General features: G+C 43.2%; 1 protein-coding gene across 3 annotated transcripts in view; it reads right to left on the bottom strand.

Moving 5' to 3' along the window:
• The window catches only part of ZMAT4 (zinc finger matrin-type 4), a 374,780-nt gene that overhangs the window by 285,457 nt on the left and 68,346 nt on the right, over nt 1-20,977 (bottom strand). For all 3 annotated transcript variants that reach the window (XM_050800444.1, XM_050800441.1, XM_050800443.1), the window contains exon 2: nt 11,870-11,975. In XM_050800444.1, coding sequence (XP_050656401.1) covers nt 11,870-11,971 — 102 coding nt within the window. In that variant the 5' untranslated portion in view covers nt 11,972-11,975. The remainder of the gene's footprint in view (nt 1-11,869; nt 11,976-20,977) is intronic.

Genomic DNA, 20,977 nt, shown 5'->3' with positions numbered 1-20,977 from the left:
AACAGAGTCAAGTGTCTACATTGAGCTGCCACTCAAAAAGGGAATGGCTTTTCTTGTAGAGGAGAGCAAAGGAAAATTTCTCTCAAACATCCATCTAAATAAGATCCTGGGATACCACAGGCAGTATCCTCAACAACAGGGCACAGCTGAGGAGACCCTCAGGAGGGTCCTGTCCTTCCATCTCCACATAGAAGGTGGGATGGTTCAGACTATTTAGCAGTGGGGCACAGAGCTCAGGACCTAGGAGACAGCTGGCCCCAAAAGGTAGGGACAAGAGAAATGCTAGAGGGCAGACATGCCACTTGTCACATGGGCTCCAAGTTCCAACCGGAAAACCTCTTGCGCTTGATCAGCTAAGTCAGGGGAAGCGGAGAGAAAAGTCTAAGTCAATAGCATGTTATTCTTTTGTCTTTTAGACAAACAGCACATTGTTTGCTTCCATTTCCTCCCCGGCACTGTAAGAAAACGGGAAAATGGGCATCAGATTCACCGCAGCTCCCAAACACTTGGTTTCCACAGTTGTTTCATTCATTTGCCAGAACCGCTTCCTTTGGGAATCACAGTCTTTCCTCTCCTTCTCTTTCTTCTTCACCCCAGCATCCCCCATGCGGGTCCTAATCACCACATTTCCTCCAGCGTCACACATACACAGTGCACAGAGGCAATGCTATGTGTTCACCAAACCAGTTTCATTTCCCTCCTGGGCACCCAGCAAAGTGACATGCCCCAGCCTCTCTACAGTAAGAAGAAAACACACGATTGAGTTCTGGTCCGTGGAACCTGGGAGATATGATGTTGCCACTTCCAGAGCTGTCCCCTAAAATGTCCTGTGCAGTCACCCATAGTCCCCATCAGTTTCCCAGATACCAGTTGGATTTTGATACTCAGGGCAATGTCAGAAGCCTTTGCCAGCCTGAGTTCTAAATAATTTTGTGACCCCAAATCCCCCTCCACTGACCTATAATGGCTATAATGTAAGGAAGAAAGAATTTATTTCTAAGATGCTGAAAGTGTTTGTTGCCAGAATTAGGCTGCCTTGTCTGACATAGATACTGGGGTTATCCTGAAACAAACAAAAAAAAACCCTAAAAATATGACATTGGTGTGGCAGTTTGGTAGTAAATGCGGAAGTTTCGGATATTATAGATATAGGTTATATGGTAGCAAAATACTGGCAAAACTTGCCTACAATAATTTGGAAGGCACACTACCTGCCTACTGAGCTAATGGTTGTAGAACCAGAGGGTTCTATTCTAGGACTTTTAGGACACGGATAGAGTTCTAGAAGAATTGAAAGAGGATGAAGAATACTTTGAGATATGTTATTTTGTTACTATATTCATTACTAATTGTCTATATTGGTGTTTGGTCAAGTTTTTCAAGAAAAAAAAGTAAGAATACAACTGATCCATTAGCAGATAGAAGTCATATGTAAGAGAGATAATTCATAAATTTGGGACATAGAGAGTTTGAAAGGCCATTTGCCAATGGCTTCTAGACATCCAACCATGAGAGATGGCATTTTAAAACACATCGAGGGTTGGAGACACAAGGAAACTTCTCAGTTGAGCATGTGACTCAGACCTTTGGCAAAAATCTAATGAAGGGCATGGCCTTTCCACCTGCTTTTTTTAGATAAACTCAAGATACCTACCATTAAATTGAAAAAAAAAAGAGAGACAATGCTTCCTCACAGGGGTAAGGAAGCATTAAAATAAACAAGCAGTCTCAAAATTGTATCTAGGAGAGAATCGTTTTGTTACTGATACATGGAACTTTCTTAAAAAATAAATTGGAAGCCTTTTACATTATTGAAAGAATAATATTACTAAAGACATTATGACACTAAATTAGAAACACTTTTAATATTCTGCAAGTCTTAAATCAGTCTCAGGAAGGAAGTAGGCTATGAATGCTGGCAGTCCCCTAGGAGAAGAGAAGACCGAAGATCCATTTCTGATGTGGCCAGGAGAATAATGGACAGGAAAGAATTCCAGGGGTCAGTGCCAGGGGTCACTGGGAAAAATGAAAAAGAAAGTCCCTCCCGCAGAGGAAGATCAGATTCTATTCTGGGAACTTGCCCCACTTTATGGAAAGGGAAAAGTTACAGTGTCATCCTACAGGATGCTAGCTTTGCTATGGACCAGCGATTTCTCTTTGTCTTCATTCTTCTTTTTTTCTGGGTGGGGAATATTACTGTTATCATGACCACTGAAAAGACTAGAGGAAAGCAGTAATATTTCTCTTTTGCTCATAGGTCACCGAACCAAGGGGAGCCACATTTCCACTCAACAGGGAGGCCCACTCCTGGAGATCCTGAAATTTGAGCTGAACACAGTGATTGGGAAGAACTTGAGGTCACTCCTATTAAGAGGGGGATGTGTGTTCCATGTTAGAGGAAGAATGAAATGGATAGTTGGTGGTCAGAAGGGTAGACTATGATAGAGATGATGCTACGTGTTTGTTAAATCCATTTCCTTTTACCCACACATTCAAACTGCATTTTCCAACTTCTCCTGCAGGTAGGTGGGCTAAGTGACTGAGTGCTAACCAATGGGTGATGGTCTGACTCCTAAAATCCACTCAGTGACATCAACTGCTCTCTGCAAATGAGAACTCAGGCTACAAAGCATACCCTACCCATGTTCTCTTAAGCAATGAGCACGAAGCACATCATCTGACAGCTGCTCTTAGCCATGTGCACATTGCCCTGAGTTGAGTATGCTCTTCAGCCTATTGTTGTCTACTTCGTTATAGCCTCTTACCAGCAATTCATTTTGTGTTCCAGTGAAGTATTTTGACTAATAATGACTGATAAAAGGTAAGATGCCCATGCTGGCTTTGCTGGAATAAAACAAAAGGAAAATAAAAAAGTAGTTAGAAATCTTGCAGAAGATTAAGAGTCTTAAATAAAATGGACAATGAAACAGAAGTTGAACATTAACAGGCAATCAGGGATAAGCCACCACACACTAATCATCCAAAAAGATCTTCCATATGGAATAATTTTATTTATCATATCAAAAGTATTATCTGTGTCAGTAAGTCCTAAGATATTATGAAGATATTACCCTGGACAAATGTACCAATAACTGTACTAACATCATCTGGGAGAAATTAAGCAGTCATGATGCCAAGACATTCAAAAATACTGAAACAGTGATTCTTAATGTGTAATGCAAAGAAGGCATCCTTCCAGGCATCCTGCCATAAAGACTTTTCCTAGTCTTTACCCAGTTAGCACTTGCATCTCCTTGAGCACTTCACCTGCAATACCCAGGGTAGGTGTGGGCCTGGCAGGCCCTGACAGTACTCAAGTCCAGTTGGTACAGTGCTGGGTGGGGCTGACAGGCTACAGTCACACAGCCTGATCTAAAACTCACAACTTTCACGCATCAGAAGAAAGTTGTTTAGCCCGCATGCTTACTTCGGGCTATTAGAAAAAAGAAAAAGCAAAGGTAACAAGAAGGTATGAGAGTCTATGGGAGAAAAGGCAGCAAAGGCATTAGTAGCTCTGGAAAGTCATGAAACTTTAATCAGCACATTTTAAGAATCTTAATTTTCACCTTTTTATCACTACCCACCGGACACTTACACCTGATCTCCAACCTGACTTACAGAAGCTAGAAAATGCCCTTCCAGCTGTTCCCCTGGATTAAATAGAAGCCAGCCAAGGCCAAAGTTCTGTTGGAAGGCAATCAGAACAGGAGAAACAGAAAAAATATATATGTTTTGGCATGTCTCTGTAGGCCCAATATGCCTGCTGCTACCATGATAAGTGAACAATACTAGATTCTGCCATTCCCGGGTGGGCTAAAGGGGCTCTTTCACCAGTACTGATATTACATCAAGATTCAGAGATGTTTGAAAACTTTCCCACTGGCTTGAAGAAACCTCTTTGCCATAACTATAAAACTGTCACCCATAACTCATGTCTTGACATAGGGGTCTCAAGTAGACTAATGCTTAATGTATTAATACATCATCCCCTCTTCTGGTGCAGACATCTAGGCCTTCATCAAAATTGTCCCACCCCTCCCCTCCTGCAGTCCACCCCACCTCCAGCCCCCCAGCCTGTGCATCCCCTGACAGTGTCAGTAAATGACAGCCAGGAGCAAAGCTGTACAGTGGGGAGCAGGAGAAGTATGGCAAGAATGCACAAAAACACTCAGCGCATGGCTCCCACCTGCCCTCAGGAAGCTCGCAGTCCTCTTGGGAGGGACGAGGATGCCTAACCACTGATTTCATGAGACATGTGGCACAGCAACACAAGGCTTATTAGGGTTCAGAGGAACGGACAAGCAACTGGGCTGGTGCATGTATGGCTGGCTTGATGGGATCTGCCCAGCAAGAGTTCTTCCCACTCTCCTAGGTCTGCTCAGTACCTTCTTCCTTTGGCTGTGTGTGTGTGTGTGTGTATGAATTCCTTTATTAATATATATGTATGTATTCTAAATATATATTATAATATATAGAGAGAATATATAGAGAATATATATGTTTTTATATGCTCATATATATATATATGGAGAGAGAAAGTCCTTACTTAACATCATCCATAGGTTCTTGGAAACTGAACCTTTAAGTGAAACCAGGTCTAGCAGGTCCTCAAGTAACATCATTTCATTCAATGTAATTTCAGTATAACATTGATGAGGAAAAAAATTGGTTCCATTATACGGCATTTCACTTAATGTCACAGTTTACAAAAACCCATGCACAACATTATGGACTTTCCGTGTGTGTGCGTGTGTGTATGCGAATGTGTGTGTGTATGCGAATGTATGTGTGTATGTGTGTGGGTGGGTGGATGTATATGTGTATATATGTGTGTATGTGTGCGTTTGTGTATGGGTGTGTATGTGTGTGCATTTATGTGAGTATTGGCGTGTATCTGTGGATGTGCATTTAAGTGGGTATGCGTGTGTGGGTGTGGATGTTTACATGTGTATATGGGTATGTGTGTATGTGTGTGTTTGTGTGTGTATGTGTGTGGGTGTGTGGGGTGTTTGTGTGTATGTCTGTGAGAGTGTGTGTATAGTGTGTGCTTATGTATATGCGTGTGTGTGGTGTCTGGGGATGTATGTGTGTTTATGTGTATGTGTGTACATGTGTGTACATGTGTGTATGTACATGTGTTTATGTGTGCATTTGTGCGTGTATGTGTGTACGTGTGTGTACCTGTGTGTATGTGCATGTGTTTATGTGTGCATTTGTGTGTGTATGTGTGTACGTGTGTGAGTGTGTGTTTTGGTGTTTATGTGTGTATCTGTATGTGGGAGTGCATGTATGTGTGTATGTGTGTATGTGTGTGGGGGAGTATCTGGGGTGTGTGTGTATGTGTATGCATGTATGTGTGTGTGTATGTGTCTGTGTGTGTCTATGTGTATGTTTAGGTGTGTATGGGTGTGTGTGTGTATGTCCGAGTATATGTTTATGTGTGCATTTGTGCATATGTATGTAGGTGTGTTTATGTATGTGTATATGCATGGAGAGTGTCAGGGGGTGTGTGTATGTGTGTATATGTGTATGTATGTGTATGTGTGTATGCGTGGGTGTGGGTGTGTTGCAGTGGGTGTATTTACGTGTGCATATATGTGTGTGTTTATGTGTGTGTATGTGTCGGGGTGTGTTTATATGTGTATGTGGTGTTTTTGTGTATATGTATATGTGGGTGTTTATGTGTATATGTGTGTGAGTTTAAGTGTGTTTATGTGTGTGTTTGTGTGTATGAGTGTGTGTTTTTGTGTGGATGTGTGGATGTGGGTATGTGTGTGGGTGTTTATGTATGTCTTTATGTGGGTGTATGTGTGTGTGTTTATGTGTGCGTTTGTGTGTATGTGGGTGTGTGTGTGTATATGTGTTTATGTGTGGGGTGTGTATCTGTGTGTGTTTATGTGTGTATGTGTGGGGGTTGGGGTGTATATGTGTTTATGTGTATGTGTGTGTGTATGTGTATGTGTGTATGTGTGAATGTGTGTGTTGGGGTGTGTGTATGTGTGTGTATAAACACACGTGTATGTGTGTGTTTATGTGTGTGTGTTTATGTGTGGAGGTGTGTTTGTGTGTTTGTGTGTGTATGTGTGGGTGTGTGTATATGTGTGCATACGTGTTTTGTTTTGAGACGGAGTCTCACTGTGTCACCCAGGCTGGAGTGCAATGGCACCATCTCGGCTCACTGCAAGCTCCACCTCCCGGGTTCACACCATTCTTCCTGCCTCAGCCTCCCGAGCAGCTGGGACTACAGACACCCACCACCAGGCCTGGCTAATTTTTTGTATTTTTAGTAGAGACTGGGTTTCACCGTGTTAGCCAGGATGGTCTTGATCTTCTGACCTCATGATCTGCCCACCTTGGCCTCCCAAAGTGCTAGGAATACAGGTGTGAGCTACCACGCCCAGCCATGTGTGTGTATGTTTATGTGTGTGTTTATGTGTGTATTTGTGGATGTGGGCGTGTGTGGGTGTTTATGTATGTCTTTATGTGGGTGTATCTGTGTGTGTTTATGTTTGCATTTGTGTGTATGTAGGTGTGTGTTTGTGTGTATGTGGGCGGACTCTGTGTATCTGTGTGTGTGTATGTGTGTATGTGTGGGGGGTGGGGTGTATGTGTGTTTATGTGTATATGTGTGTATATGTGCATGTGTATGTGTGTATGTGTGGGTGTGGGTGTGTGTGTTGAGCGGGTGGGTGTGTGTTTGTGTGTGTGTATAAACACGTGTATGTGTATGTTTATGTGTGTGTGTTTCTGTGTGGGGATGTGTTTGTGTGTTTATGTGTGTATATGTGTATTTGTGTATATGGGTGTGTTTATGTGTGTATGGGTGGGTGTCTATGTGTGTGTGTGTATAAACACGTGTGTATGTGTGTGTTTAATGTGTGGGTGTGGGTGTGTTTATTTGTGTGTGTGTTTATGGGTGTGTTTGTGTGTGTGTATATGTGGGTGTGTGTATGTATGTGTTTATGTGTGTATATGTGTATGTTTATGTGTGTGTGTGTTTATATGTGCATTTGTGTTTATGTGTGTGTTTGTGTGTATGAGTGTGTGTTTATGTGTGTAGGTGTGTGTAGGAAGTGGGGGCATATATGTATGTGTCTATGTGTATGTGTGTGTTTATGTGTGTATATGTGTGGGTGTGGGTGTGTGTTGCGGGTGGGTGTATGTTTGTATGTGTGTGGAGGGAGTATGTGTGTATGTGTATGTGTGTGTGTACGTGTATGTGTATGTGGGTTGTGTGTGTTGGGGGTTGGGGGTGGGTGCGTGCGTATGTGTGTGGGGGGAGAGTGTGTATGTGTGTGTGTATGTGTATGTATGTGTGGGTGTGTGTGTTGGAGGTTGGGGGTGGGTGTGTGTATATGTGTGTGGAGGGAGTATGTGTGTATGTGTGTGTATGTGCATGTGTGGGTGTGGGTGTGTGTTGGGGGGTTGGGGGTGGGTGTATGTGTATGTGGGGGCGAGTATGTGTGTATGTGTGTGTATATGTATGTGTGGGTGTGGGCGTGTGTGTGTTGGGGGTTGGGGGTGGGTGTGTGTTTATGTGTGTGGGGGGAGTGTGTATGTGTGTATACACACATATATCATCTTTCTGCCCTGTACTTTTCTCTTCTTTCCACATTGCAGAAAGTCACTCCTTCACTCATACAAGAACTCTTTCCCTTTGCAGGAAATTATTCTTTAGCCACTTGAAACTGCAGCAAACCACACAAATGGCCTCCCTGGGAAACTGTTTTTTACCCCTGTAACACTTAGGCCCTTTCCTCTGAAAGTTTTGTCTTCCTTCTGTGTCTGTGTCTATTGACTCAGACTATTCGTCCAGTGAATAGAGACATCTAATTATATTTCCTACTGAAACGTTAATGTGTTCTTAACGCTTAGCAAGTAAGAAAAATAATAATGCCTCTCTGTTCCCCATTTTTTTCCACCTGAGGACTTCATGTGCAAAAAGAGATTTTTAAAGCATAGCATGTAAAGGTTTGGTTGACTAGACATATATTAGGTTTTTCTGTCCTCTTGTGCGAAGGTTCAGCCTTTTAAATGGGGTGTGCAACTATTAGGCATTAACCCATCTGTTTTGTTTTGCTCTCCTACTTTAGAAGACTAACACATAGTCTCACAGCAAAAGTCATATCAAAAGCCATTCTTTTCCCCAACAATACGCCCTGACCACCACCAACTATCTGTCATTTAGAAATATTCAGTTAAAGCGTTATGCTGCCAAATGCTTAAGAGCCTCACAGACTCCAAACTCTTCTTTCCTTGATATCCTGACCCCATCCTTTCCTAACACAATCCTGCCAGAGTAGCCCCCTCAATATTCCTTAAATATTGATACCAAGATTTTTCTCATTCCACTCACCCCTAAACTTAACCCATTTGTGGAGGCATGGATAAATCATGACATTCTCCAACAAGTCTTTCTTGGTCATAGTAGCTCTAAGTGATGCCTCCCTCTTTTAAATTGTAATATGCAAATATCTACAAAGTTAACAGCACATTGTAGCATACAACAGGACGCCAAGTCGGCAAAATAACTAACACTTTCTTTGTATCAGATTCTACCAGTAGCTGCTTAAAAGCAGACAGCAGAATTCTACAGATCATGTGCTTGGAATCACACAGGCATTTTTGCCACACTGAACTATCTGTGACTTTTTCTGTCAATGACGTTTATGAGCTTCTCAGGGACAAGGATCATTTCTCATATAGGTCCAGAATCCCCTGCAATAACTAACACTAATATTGCTGGATATACAGAAAATACACAGTGGATTCTCACTGATTTGCCCCATAGGGAAGCTGAGAAAATTATCAGGTTGAACTGAAAAATGAAATCATACTAAAACAATAAATCAGTAATAGGGCATGGAGACTAAATGTGACAACAGTTTCAATGAATTGAATGGAATTTTGATCTCCTAGAGACCCATTCCATAAGTCACTTCGGCAGGGAAGGTGTCTCTGGAGGGAAGGGGCAGATCGATAGAATCAGAATATCAGTTTTCAAATGGCCTTAGAGATCGTCTGACGCACGCTATCTTCTTAGAGAGAAAGAAGTGGTGCTGGAGAAGCCTCAACCAAAGCTGGAGAGACCGGAGATTGATATAAGGTATCCTCCGTCCTGACTGTGTCCTTTTCACATGCTCAGCAGCCTTGTGGCAAGAATGCACAGCTATTTCTCACTGTAGGAAGGGCCTTACCTTTGCCTGGAGGAAGGGAGGGAAATATCATTCAGAGTTCCCATCCACATTTAATGGGAATGCATTTAATGTTATCTTGATGATGTGTAACACTGTTAATTGCAGATCTATTGTAATTGCTTTATTTTCTCTGTCATCTAGCTACATTCAACAAACACTAACACATTCTCTAAACAATTAGATTGTGCAACAGCGAAGGTACAGTATGTTAACAGGAAAACGTGCAAAATGTGCGATCAAATAACTAAACACTTAATTGAGCAGCTGAAATTTTTCTTTCTTTAAACAATTTTTCATTGTTTTCAATGTTCTGACATTACTTTTCTAATCAGGCAATGTGGGGCAGGGTCACCAGTACAGTTTTGTAACACACCCACCCCCTCCACGAACGCTCACGGAACACCTGTCATGGGCAGGCACTATTCCAGCAATTATGAAAGATCAAATGAATAAAACTCTGTTCCTGTCCTCATGAATCTAGTAAGATGATTACAAATGAACACAAAAAGTCTAATAAAGGAAGAACATAAAGTACTAATAGGAGGCTATGGAATTTCAGAGCAGGGACAAATTCCCCCGTTTCCTTAACTGGGGAAAACATACTAATAAAACCATATGGCTGGGCATGGTGGCTCATGCCTTTAACCTCAGCACTTTGGGAGTCCAAGGTGAGCAGATCACAAGGTCAGGAGATTGAGTTCATCCTGGCTAACACAGTAAAACCCCGTCTCTACTAAAAATACAAAAAAATGAGCCAGGTGTGGTGTCATGCACCTGTAGTCCCAGCCACTGGAGAGGCTGAGGCAGGAGAATGACTTGAACCCCGGAGGAAGAGGTTGCAGTGAGCTGAGATTGTGCCACTGCACTCTAGTCTGGGCAACAGAGTGAGACTCCATCACACACAAATATGCATACATATATACACACACATACATATATATATGTATGTATATATGTATGTATATATGTGTGTGTGTGTGTGTGTGTTTATGAAGCCATAGTCCCAGAAATTAGAAAGTCCTTACTTTCAAACGATGGACTTTTTTAGATAATTCTTTTGACTGCTAACACTTGGTTGCCTTTTAACAATGACTATATGAATTTTTTCACAGATGCTGATTTTAAAATTTTCATCAAACATTTGCTTTCATCAAAACATTGCTGCAAAGAGGTTAATGATGAATAAGCATATAACTTTGCATGTTTGGTAGACCTTACAACTTCCAAAGCATTTTCACAGGCGCAATTTCGATAGATCTCATTTGGTCACCACAAAATCCTGAGGAGTACGCAGGGCCCGTTGATTGTCTTTCTGGGTGCATATGTGTGTGTGTTATTATAATTATTTTTATTGCGCACAGAGGAATCTGAGGCCCACCAGAGTTTGCGTAATGACAGTGACAACTGGCATTTGTCAGACTTGTCAGACAAGAAGAAAATTGCTGGCTAAGCCTTCCAATCTAAAATTACTTACAAGTTCTTACACTTGAAAACTCATGTTCTTAGTGAGACCCAGTCTCTACTAAAAATAAAAGTAAAAAATTGGCTGAGTGCAGTGGCATGTGCCTGTAGTCCCCGCTGCTCAGGAGGCCAAGGTGGGAGGATTGCTTGAGCCCAGGAGGTGGAGGTTGCAGTGAGTTATGCTTGTGCCACAGCCCTCCAGCCTGGGTGACTGAGTGAGACCTTGTCTCAAAAAAAAGAAAGAAAAAGAAAGAAAAGAGAAAGAAAGAAAGAAAGAAAGAAAAAAGAAAGAAAGAAAGAAAGAAAGAAAGAAAGAAAGGAAAAGAAAAAGGAAAGGAAAAAAGAAAGGAAGGAAGGAAGGAAGGAAGGAAGGAAGGAAGGAAGGAAGGAAGGAAGGAAGGAAGGAAGGAAGGAAGGAAGGAAAGGATTCATGTTCCTACTGGTATATATTCTCTTGAAAACAGAACATTCCCTAGCAGCGCTCAGCCTCTTGGGATCCCCCAGTTCTCTTTACTCCATCCACAGCACCTCATTCCCTCCTCATCCTCGGACACAGGCCAAACTCTCTGCTCTCATCCTCTGCTCCCAATAGAGGATTAAAAAGCGGTCTTTTGCTCCTCCATCCTAAAGAGCCAGTGCCACTAATGTATGACTTTGGAGAGTATTTGCACTTTAAAACTTGGTTATAACTCTGCAGAAGGCATTTTAATCGTGATAAGCATATGTTGGGTATTGGCCATCAGGTGGAAGCAATTTTCGGGGAGGAAGTGGCCAACGGCTGCTTCATCGCTTGTTGCTGTCTTTCCCTACAGTGGTTAACAAATGTCTTCTGAGCTTATCTTTGGGGTCATAGGCGGAGACAGAAGCTGACACAATGCATTCCACCCCGGATCCCTGAATGGAACTTTGTGGATGCACAGAAACAGATTTAACAAGTAGAGAAAGCCCAAGCAGAGTCTCCAGGGGCTGAGACACAAATTTTAAAAAAGGATCTGGGAAGCAGCCAGCATCTGACAATGACATCCCCAACCCTCACTCCCAACCCCACACATATACACTTGTCCTGGCCTTGACCTCAGACTGTACAGGTTCAAGTCCTGTGGTTCTTCAAATCTGCCCCAAGTCCAGAGGGAGGATCCTGGAGTCCTACAACAATGACCAGGGCTGCTCTCTTCTGCATTTGCAAACAGAGTGGGAAACGCTGTCCTTACCTCGTAGTGGGCCACACGCTGCGATTCGGAGATCAGTTGTGCACTGCACACCTTGCAGTAACTGTCTGTAAATAAATCCTGATCGATATCGGAGGACTTCATCAGGCTACAGGAGAATCAACAGAAAAGAAAAATGAGTCCACTGCTTTGATGTTTTTTTTCTTTTTTTTTTTTTTTTTTTTTTTTTTTTTTTGAGACGGAGTCTCGCTGTCTCCCAGGCTGGAGTGCAGTGGCCTGATCTCGGCTCACTGCAAGCTCCGCCTCCCGGGTTCACGCCATTCTCCTGCCTCAGCCTCCGGAGTAGCTGGGACTACAGGCGCCCGCCGGCATGCCCAGCTAATTTTTTGTATTTTTAGTAGAGACGGGGTTTCACTGTGTTAGCCAGGATGGTCTCGATCTCCTGACCTTGTGATCCACCCGCCTCGGCCTCCCAAAGTGCTGGGATTACAGGCGTGAGCCACCGCGCCTGGCCTGCTTTGATGTTTATGCAGGATATTAACCGTCTGAAAAGCCAGGATCACAGTAACAGGTCTGACAATAGTGACAGAGGGATGGGTCTCCCTACACTCTTGACGTTACCATATCGATTAACTATAATACTTGCCTAGGTTATAATTTTCTCACAAATGCCCAACAGAGTGGCTATACCCTAAAAAATAGAAATCCCGCTATAGTTTTTCTGTTGGAACATACCAGACTTACATCTAATGCCTTGCCAAGAGTTTACGTGAGGGCGGGGCACCATAGCTCACGCCTGTAGTCACAGTGCTTTGGGAGGCTGAGGTGGGAGCATGGCTTGAGACCAAGAGTTTGAGGCCAGCATGGGCAACATAGATTCTGTCTCTACAAAAATAAAAATTCTAAATAAGAATTTATGTGAGATATTTTTACGTGTTATATATATTAACAAAATGTTGTAAGCACCTAATACATCCAACAATAGAAAGTGGGTTAAATGAACTTTGATACATCATCACGCTAGAAAATTATGTGGCTTCCAAATCTAAATTCAGATAAATTAGTCTTTAAGGGAATATTAGGAAAAGGTTTACTATTAACAAAAGAGATCTATAAGTATGTATAGTATTACACTAAATTTGTTTTAAAATATGTATATTGCATTAAAAACATTCCAGGAAATTATAACATAATTTTAAGAGCACTTATCTTTGGGAAATGACAGAAAATTGCTTTTGCAATTGTCTTCATTTTTAAATTTTTCTTCAACAATCACATTTTACTTTTGTAGTCAAGGAAGAAGTTAGCTTTGTCTAGAGCCTTTAAGCAGTATAAAATCTAGCTTAGAGTTAAATAGTTACACTTAGAAAATTAAAAAATAGAATCAGACTAAACTATAACTTTCCTTGCAACCCCATACTTTGTAACACGGGGAGACCTCACTATTCAAGCTGACTCTTCTCCATTTAGGGTTGTTGAATTCATAAAGGCCACCTCCACCACCACATGCCCCAACTGAACCGACAAAGTAAATAAACATATTCTCAAATTCCAAACCCGGAATCAAAATGCAGCCAAGGATCTCAAGCTTCTGAAAGCGATCTATTGGGAACGGATCTTATGGCAGCTGAAGGATCTCATGTTACCGCCCTGGAAACACACCCCAGCGCATCCTATTGCTTCACCCAACCCACAAACTCCACTTGTTTCACCTCCCACCTGCCAAGCAAGAAGTAAAGACCACAGTAGATAGCATGCTGTATGGAGAGGCAGGAGAATCTCAGACAACAGCAATATGGTAGACACTTTGGACTTTATCTTATTCCACCATCATCATCTTACCTATAAGACTGCCCAAAGTTACATTGCTAGTCATTTGCATAGCCAAAAATACTGCCTTGCTTGCATGATTCCAATTTCCACAGGCTAGATCCATCCCAGGTCTGATGCTACCACATGGCATTGGGTGAGTCACTCAATGTTCCATGCCTCAGTTTCCCCATATAAAAATTGAGATAATAATATTTGCCATGCCTTCTTAGAAAGTGATAGTGAAGGGAGAAATATATGAGAAAGTGCTATATCAACCATAAAACTCTCTGCATTTGAAAGGGATCAGTAGTATATTTTTAATAACATGCTGATGTTGGCAAGATGTTGGCCAAGTCCTGAGCAATGCAACAAAATGAAGGACTGTGGTTCACTTTAGGTGATTTTTGAAATGATCTAAATAACCAGGCCACATTCATAAAGTATCTGCCTGAAATAAAAGAATATCTGCCTCAACAACTCCAATCTCATGTTCTGTCCTTGGCCCTGGCTCTAGTGGCTCATTCAGGGCATTTGTATTCAGCAATTCAAAAGGATTCACAGTTTCTGCTCCTAAGAGACAATAATGCCTGTGGTTTTTCAATGCCCCCAGCAAGCAATAGTTATGCCAGGTACCACGGTGTCTCACGGTTGACGTAGGCCTGTTATTTCAAGAAGGACCACACCTGGCAGGTGGCCCAGTTGGCCTGGAGTCTAGCACCTGCTGTGCCTGCAGCTTCACCTCCTCCCCCACAAGGCAACCTGTTCCAGAGAGGCCAGAAGCTCTAGTTGTTAAGTTTTTCTTAGGTTGAATTAAAATCTGTCCCACAGTAGTTTTTGTTCAGTGATTCTATCATTAGGTACAACATGGGACCACACCAGTCTCTATTTTTTCATGAGATATCCTCCCTAGAGTGTTTATGTGAGGGCGGGGCACCGTGGCTCACACCTGTAGTCCCAGTGCATTGGGAGGCTGAGGTGGGAGCATGACTTGAGGCTGAGAGTTTGAGACCAGTATGGGCAACATAGAGAGATTCTGTCTCTACAAAAATAAAAATTATAAAAAGGAATTTATGTGAGACATTTTCACGTGTTATATATATTAACAAAACATTGTAAGCACCTAATATATCCAACAATAGAAAGTGAGTTAAATGAACTTTGATACATCATCACGCTAGAAAATTATGTGGCTTCCAAATCTAAATTCACATAAATTATTCTTTAAGGGAACATTAGGAAAAGTGAAGATAACACTCTTCTACTTCCTACCCAGCCTTACTATCTTGTCCTGAGTCTATTTCATTATAGTCCATCTTCAAAAGCAAGACCAAGAACAGAATGGGGGCACTCCAGAGATGGTCTACCTGAGGCAGAGGATTGCCAATTCCAGTGCCAACCCACAATATCGTAGTCATTTGTAATGGTCTCTATTCACGTCCCAGAATGTAAATGAAGAAGAGACGTTTTGATGATGAGAAACTGTAGTACAACATTTTGAAATGCCAAATGGGAAAAGAAAACTTACTAAGGTATATTTTTTAAGCCAAGCTCCTATAAGTGGTTGTGTTTAAATATTATCGTGTTCCCTGCTATTTCTAATAAAGAAGCACACGAAAATAGATTCACGGGTGACCTCGTTAATAGGAATCTCCAAATTCACTGCACACTCCTTCCTCATTATACAACCAACTGCAAAAATCAAACACTGTGAAAGAATATTCAAGGTATGTGTCGGACCAAGCAGGCCCGTAGGAGTCTGAGTCTCGGTAAAGCAGCTGTGCAACAGAAATAGCTTTAAAGGCAGAATATAAAATGTGTATACTAAAAAAAATTCAAGGGAAGAGAAAATATCATGGCTTTTTCCACTGTTTTATATAAGAATATTGGTTCGAACAAGTCCGTATGCAATTTTTAAAAAGGCAATAAGAACCCCTCTGAAATCGATGACACCTGAGTGGAATACCTGAACAAGTTACATTCCAGTGGGAGGCACTTAGTGGACAAGTGTCAACCTGGTTTTTACATGAGGGCTTTCCTCCAGAAAGAGAGAGCTCTGTCCATGTAGCTCACTTTAGACAACCAGAGGGTCTGATTTATGATGCAAAGACTGGAATTTCCAAGAAGGGAGGATGTCACTTGCTCCCCTCCCCCGGTTTGTTTAGAAGAGGATTTTAGCTTTACTAGCCTTCACTGTCTTCACCAAGACAGCTGGTAAGAAAAAGGAAGAAAAAAAAAAAAAAAAACAAGATTTCAGTTTTTTTAGCCTTGTCCATGGTCCTGACGAGCCCATGCTCTACTCCAGCAGCTGGAGTAGAGACAGAGTCACTGATCACTTACTGGTCAGTCCAATCTGTCCCACCAGATCCAGTGTCTAGTGACCTCCCCCCTGGAAACATTTGTATCGTGCTGTGCCATGAGCCCCTGGGAGATTCTGAGGAGGGATAGAAGAGTAGAGGAAGAGAGGAATTTGATTTCCTGGGTCTGAAACAGAAAGCACCATCTGTACTCCCAGGCCCAGCACATTGCAAAGGCACATTGCAAAGCCAGGCACATTGCCAGGCAACCACTGGAGGATCTGAATGACCTCTCATCACTCTGCAGTACTCACAGAGGATGGCGCTATCCCCAATGGAGGTAAGAGGCCTCCACCTGAGGTGGACGCAGTACTAGAGCAGGGAGTCTGGTCACATTCTCACGTGCTGTCCTGGGGGTCTGAGTTTCTACAGATCCATGTGTATAGCAGCGACAGTGTGAAGCTCAGAGGCGCATCTAGGTATCAGAAATAAAGGGAGCATCAAGGAGGAGTGCTTTTATTGATTCCATACTGGTCTGGGGAAATCTACTATGAGTGAGGCTCAGGGATAACAGAGGCACAATCCCTGTCTTCCAAATCTTTCTGAGCTACTGAGTAAGAAGAGACATACACACACCAACACCTAAGGCACAGGCAACTAATTCCAGCAGAATTTGGCTGATGGAAAGTGATATAGGATTTGAGAAGACAGAAAGCATTATCAAGAATCTCTTCAAGAAAGTTCTACTAGGGTTGAAAATTTGAGGATGGATAGGATTAGAGTGGAGAGAAATGAGTTCCAACTCAGAAGCTAATTCTTTTCCCTGGCACAGAGAAAAATCTTACTACCACTAGGCATGAGAAGATATATAGGAGGGGCATTGGTGGGGCTAATTTGGAATAATTTAACATAAGGAGGAAGGCAGAAAAATGCAAGGAAGAGAATCTCAAAACCTAGATGGAAGAAAAAGAGGCTGGGGGAGAACAGCCAGGTCCCGAAATGTTTCTTGAGGTGCAAGAAATGGCCTTTTTCAGGATCCTCAGATGCAGATATGAAACCTTCCTTTCTGCTTCTTTCTGCTTCTCAAGAACAGATTGAAGGAATGAATGCAGGCTAAAACTCCAGAGAGATCTGGGGCTTCATGGAAAAGAGTCATATTCTTTTTAAATTTTTATTTTAGGTTCAGGGGGTGCAGGTGCCTGTTTGTTACATATGTATATTACATAATAGTGGGGAGAGCACACCTATCCTTCAAATATTAAACACTGTGCCTGCTAGGTAATGGTGTAACCCTCACTACCTCTTCCACTCCTCCCCACTTTTGGAGTCCCCACTGCCCTTCTCTCCATCTTTATGTCTACGTGTACCCATTGTTCAGCTCCCATTTATAGGTGAGAGCATGCAATATTTGATTTTCTGCTTCTGAGTTAGTTCACTTAAAGTGATGTCATCTACCTCCATTCCTATTGCTGCAAAGGACACTATTTCATTCTTTTTACGGCTGTGTGGTATTCCATGGTATATATGCACCAGATTTTCTTTATCCAATCAACCGTTGGTGGACATTTAGGTTAGTTGCATGACTTTGCTATTATAAATAGTGCCGCAATGAACATATAAGCACAGGTGTCTTTTGGGGTATCTGTGCAGAGGAAACAAAAGCATTATTTTAAAAAGATTAATATTCTTCATTCCATTCCATTTCTGATGGTACTGAAATAACTTCTGACTCAGAAAGCCCAAAACCCATGCAGGGCTCTTCAGAGGGAAAGACATTGGTTCAAATCCAGGCGTGGTTGCTTGCCAACTAGGTTGTTCAGCAACTTACACAGCCTCACTGAGCCCTGATTTCCTTAGTTGTAAAATGGGAGGAAAATTCTCACAGGGTTATTGTGAGGATTAGAAATAATGTGGATAAACCATCTAGCACAGACTGTGGCATAGCAGAGACACGCAAAAAGGGGATATTACCATCATTATCATTAATATTATTAATTTTGTATTATCATTATTCTTATTTTCAGAGGAATGCTGTAAATATTTAAGAAGAATAATAAATAGAACCACACGAAAGGCTAAGAGGGAAGATAACACAGTCGGTGTACTGAAATCATAGCTTTTATTGCTATTATAGTCTTTCTCTTTTGTGTCAACAATGCCATCCACAAAGATGGCTCGTTTCCACTGAAATGCAGCTGCCCACTCCTCCTGCCAGCTGAAACTTGGGCCTGTGAAGACCCCTTACTGCATAAACGTTAAAAATCTATTTTTGTTGTCACAAGGCGCTGACCCTGATAGACGGAGAAGTTTGATGAGAACTTTGTCTCACCCTCTCATCCTCCCATGGGTGCTCACCTCCCATGACCTGCTTCCCAAGGGGATGCAAAGGGAGAAGTATGTCAATCAAAGTATGGCAGAGGCCCAGGCACTCCAGCAAACAGAACCCACAGCACTCACCGTGGCAGGCCCCAGGTGGCCGCCTCCTCCAGCCCAGTCCCTTGGGGAGAGAAGACCTTGGCTTGGTGTTCCCCACCAGGTGGGCATCCTTCTGTTACGATTTGGGCTATTTCCTTATAAAGCTTCTCTAGAAGATCTAATAACCTACTTTCCCCCCATACCATACTTCACTGGCCCTTTAAAGATACAATTTAAGACTCACGGGCACTTCAACTAAAGAGCAGCTCTTGCCTTTAGGGTAGGATTTCTGAATTTCCAAACTGCCACTCCGTGTGACTGTGCAAGCTCTCCAGTATCAGGGATTGCGGCTCCTCTAATGATGATCCCAACAGGACCTGGCCCCTTGTGAGAGCTCATGACCCAGAAGGAATAAAGATTTCACTGAAGTGCTTCCCCTGAGCCAGGCCCTGTGCTGAGGACTTTATATAAATCAACCAATTTAATTCCCTCAAAGAGCTGTGTAGACTTGCCTAAATGAGAAGACTCAAAGTTAGCAATTAAGTAACTCATCAAGAGGTCACTCAGCTCCTAAGTGGTGCTCAGTTTTCCAAGCCAGGGCCGACCCCTGTGCCCACAGCCTTTACCCCTACCCTGGGCATCTGTCCTCAGCACTGGGCATGCCCTTCGGTTTGTCCCTTGCCACCTCCAGCTAGGGACCACCATAAAAATTCATAAAGGAAAGCCAAGGATAGACACTCGGTGCAGAATTAATATGCTGGGGCCTGAGGAGCCTCGACTGTCCAGGTAGAGCCTTGGAAGCTGTTTCTGACCTCAGTGCTCAGACTCTCTTTTCTGCATTTGCCTGAACTGAGCTGAGACACGTTAACCACGGCCTGGACATTCTAGCTCTGCTTCTGCCTGCACAACTACGATTCTGCACCTCTGCAGCCTTACCCACCCTCGGTAGATCCATGACCTATTGCTGCCCTCCAATGCGGCCTGACACCTCAAAAAGCCACGGTGCCCTCTGCCCAGTCCTGCTGGACCTTCTCCACTCAGTCTGGGACCTCCCACCAGAGGATGCCCCCTGCCCACCCACGCCACCACCAAACAGCCTGGCTCTGAGCCCAGCTGCCTTTGGCAGTGCTGGCCAGCTCACTGGCTCCCAGAACCGAAGGCAGAGAGACTGAACTTTTCTCTCCTTCAGTTTTGACAAACTCCACAGCAGACTAAAAATGCTACCAATTAAGATGAACTATGACCTGGTTATGAATGTGAAACAGACAGGAGGACTTCCACTGCTGTTTAAACTCAGCCCAATTTAAAAATTATTCATCTCAAAAAAGCAATTGAACTTGTTTCTACTTTGATTTATTAAAACAAAGAAGAGGGGATAAGACTCTGCTCAGAAGGGAGGGGAGTACGGGAGCGAGGGCAGACTTGTTTCCAGACTTGGTTTGCCCTTTTATTATCATTTCAAGTTTTTATTCCCTGAACCTTAAACCCATATTTGGTGCTTTGGTGGCTGTTGCCTGATGTTTGCTCCCTTCCCCCTGCCACTGTCCTTCTGAGGAAAGAAAAAACTCCTTGCTCTCTAGGCTGTCTACCAACAACAGGAAAAAGATTCGGGAGGCAAGCGAGTGGTTTTCGCAAACATCTCTGCCAGGCCTGCCGGTGCAGGAGCCTCAGAGAATGGGCTGGAAGCAGGGTCTGTCCTGTTCTTGTCACACCTCCCTCCACGTGAAGGTGGGTAATGCAGGGCTGGTTGCCGTGGCAGCAGACAAAGCAGACTTAGGGGGGGGAAAAACAGAAACAAGAAAAGTACTCTAGAAATAAAATCATCTGGCCAGGCGTGGTGGCTCACGCCTCTAATCCCAGCACTATGAGAGGCCAAGGTGGGCAGATCATGAGGTCAGGAGTTCAAGACCAGCCTGACCTACATGGAGACACCCCATCTCTACTAAAAATACAAAAATTAGCCTGGAGTGGTTGCGTGCACCTATAATCCCAGCTACTCCAGAGGCTAAGGCAGGAGAATCACTTGAATCCGGGAGGCAGAGGTTGCAGTGAGCTGAAATTGTACCACTGCACTCCGGGAAAAAAAAAAAATGAAATGAAATCATCTTGGTCTTCCACAAAATCATGCCAGAGAAAGGGAACAGCAGGCAGCTGGGGTGCAGCACAGGGGAAAATGTCTGACCCTCACTCCCGGGGCCACCGGCTCCAGCACACACTTTTCTTTCATTCACACAACACCTGGGTTGACAGGCAGGGGAATCCCCCATGCAGCATCTGCGAGCAGGGTGAAGGTCAAGTACACAGCCAGTTTGAGGGACATTTTCAATTCCTATTCCTCAGGATGAGGACCTTTCTTCTGGTCTGAGGCTGTCTTCCCCATTCCCGATGTTGCTCAGATAAAGGAATCTGGCAGTCTAGGTAGCTCACGATACATCACCCAGATGCAGGTGCAAGCTCTCTTTCCAGCCTGAGCTTTGTTTAAAAAGAGAGAGAGGGAGAGGGAGAGGGAGAGAAAAATGCCCACACCACTGCCTTCTCCTGCCTGGCGTTGCCAGGAGCTGCATCGCTGACTCACACCACTTGAATAATTGCCTTTTAATGGCACCATTTTCTTCACTTATAAAACCAG

The sequence above is a fragment of the Macaca thibetana genome, chromosome 8, assembly GCF_024542745.1.
Source record: "Macaca thibetana thibetana isolate TM-01 chromosome 8, ASM2454274v1, whole genome shotgun sequence".
NCBI lineage: Eukaryota > Metazoa > Chordata > Mammalia > Primates > Cercopithecidae > Macaca > Macaca thibetana.
This window is presented reverse-complemented; position numbering and strand designations above follow the sequence as displayed.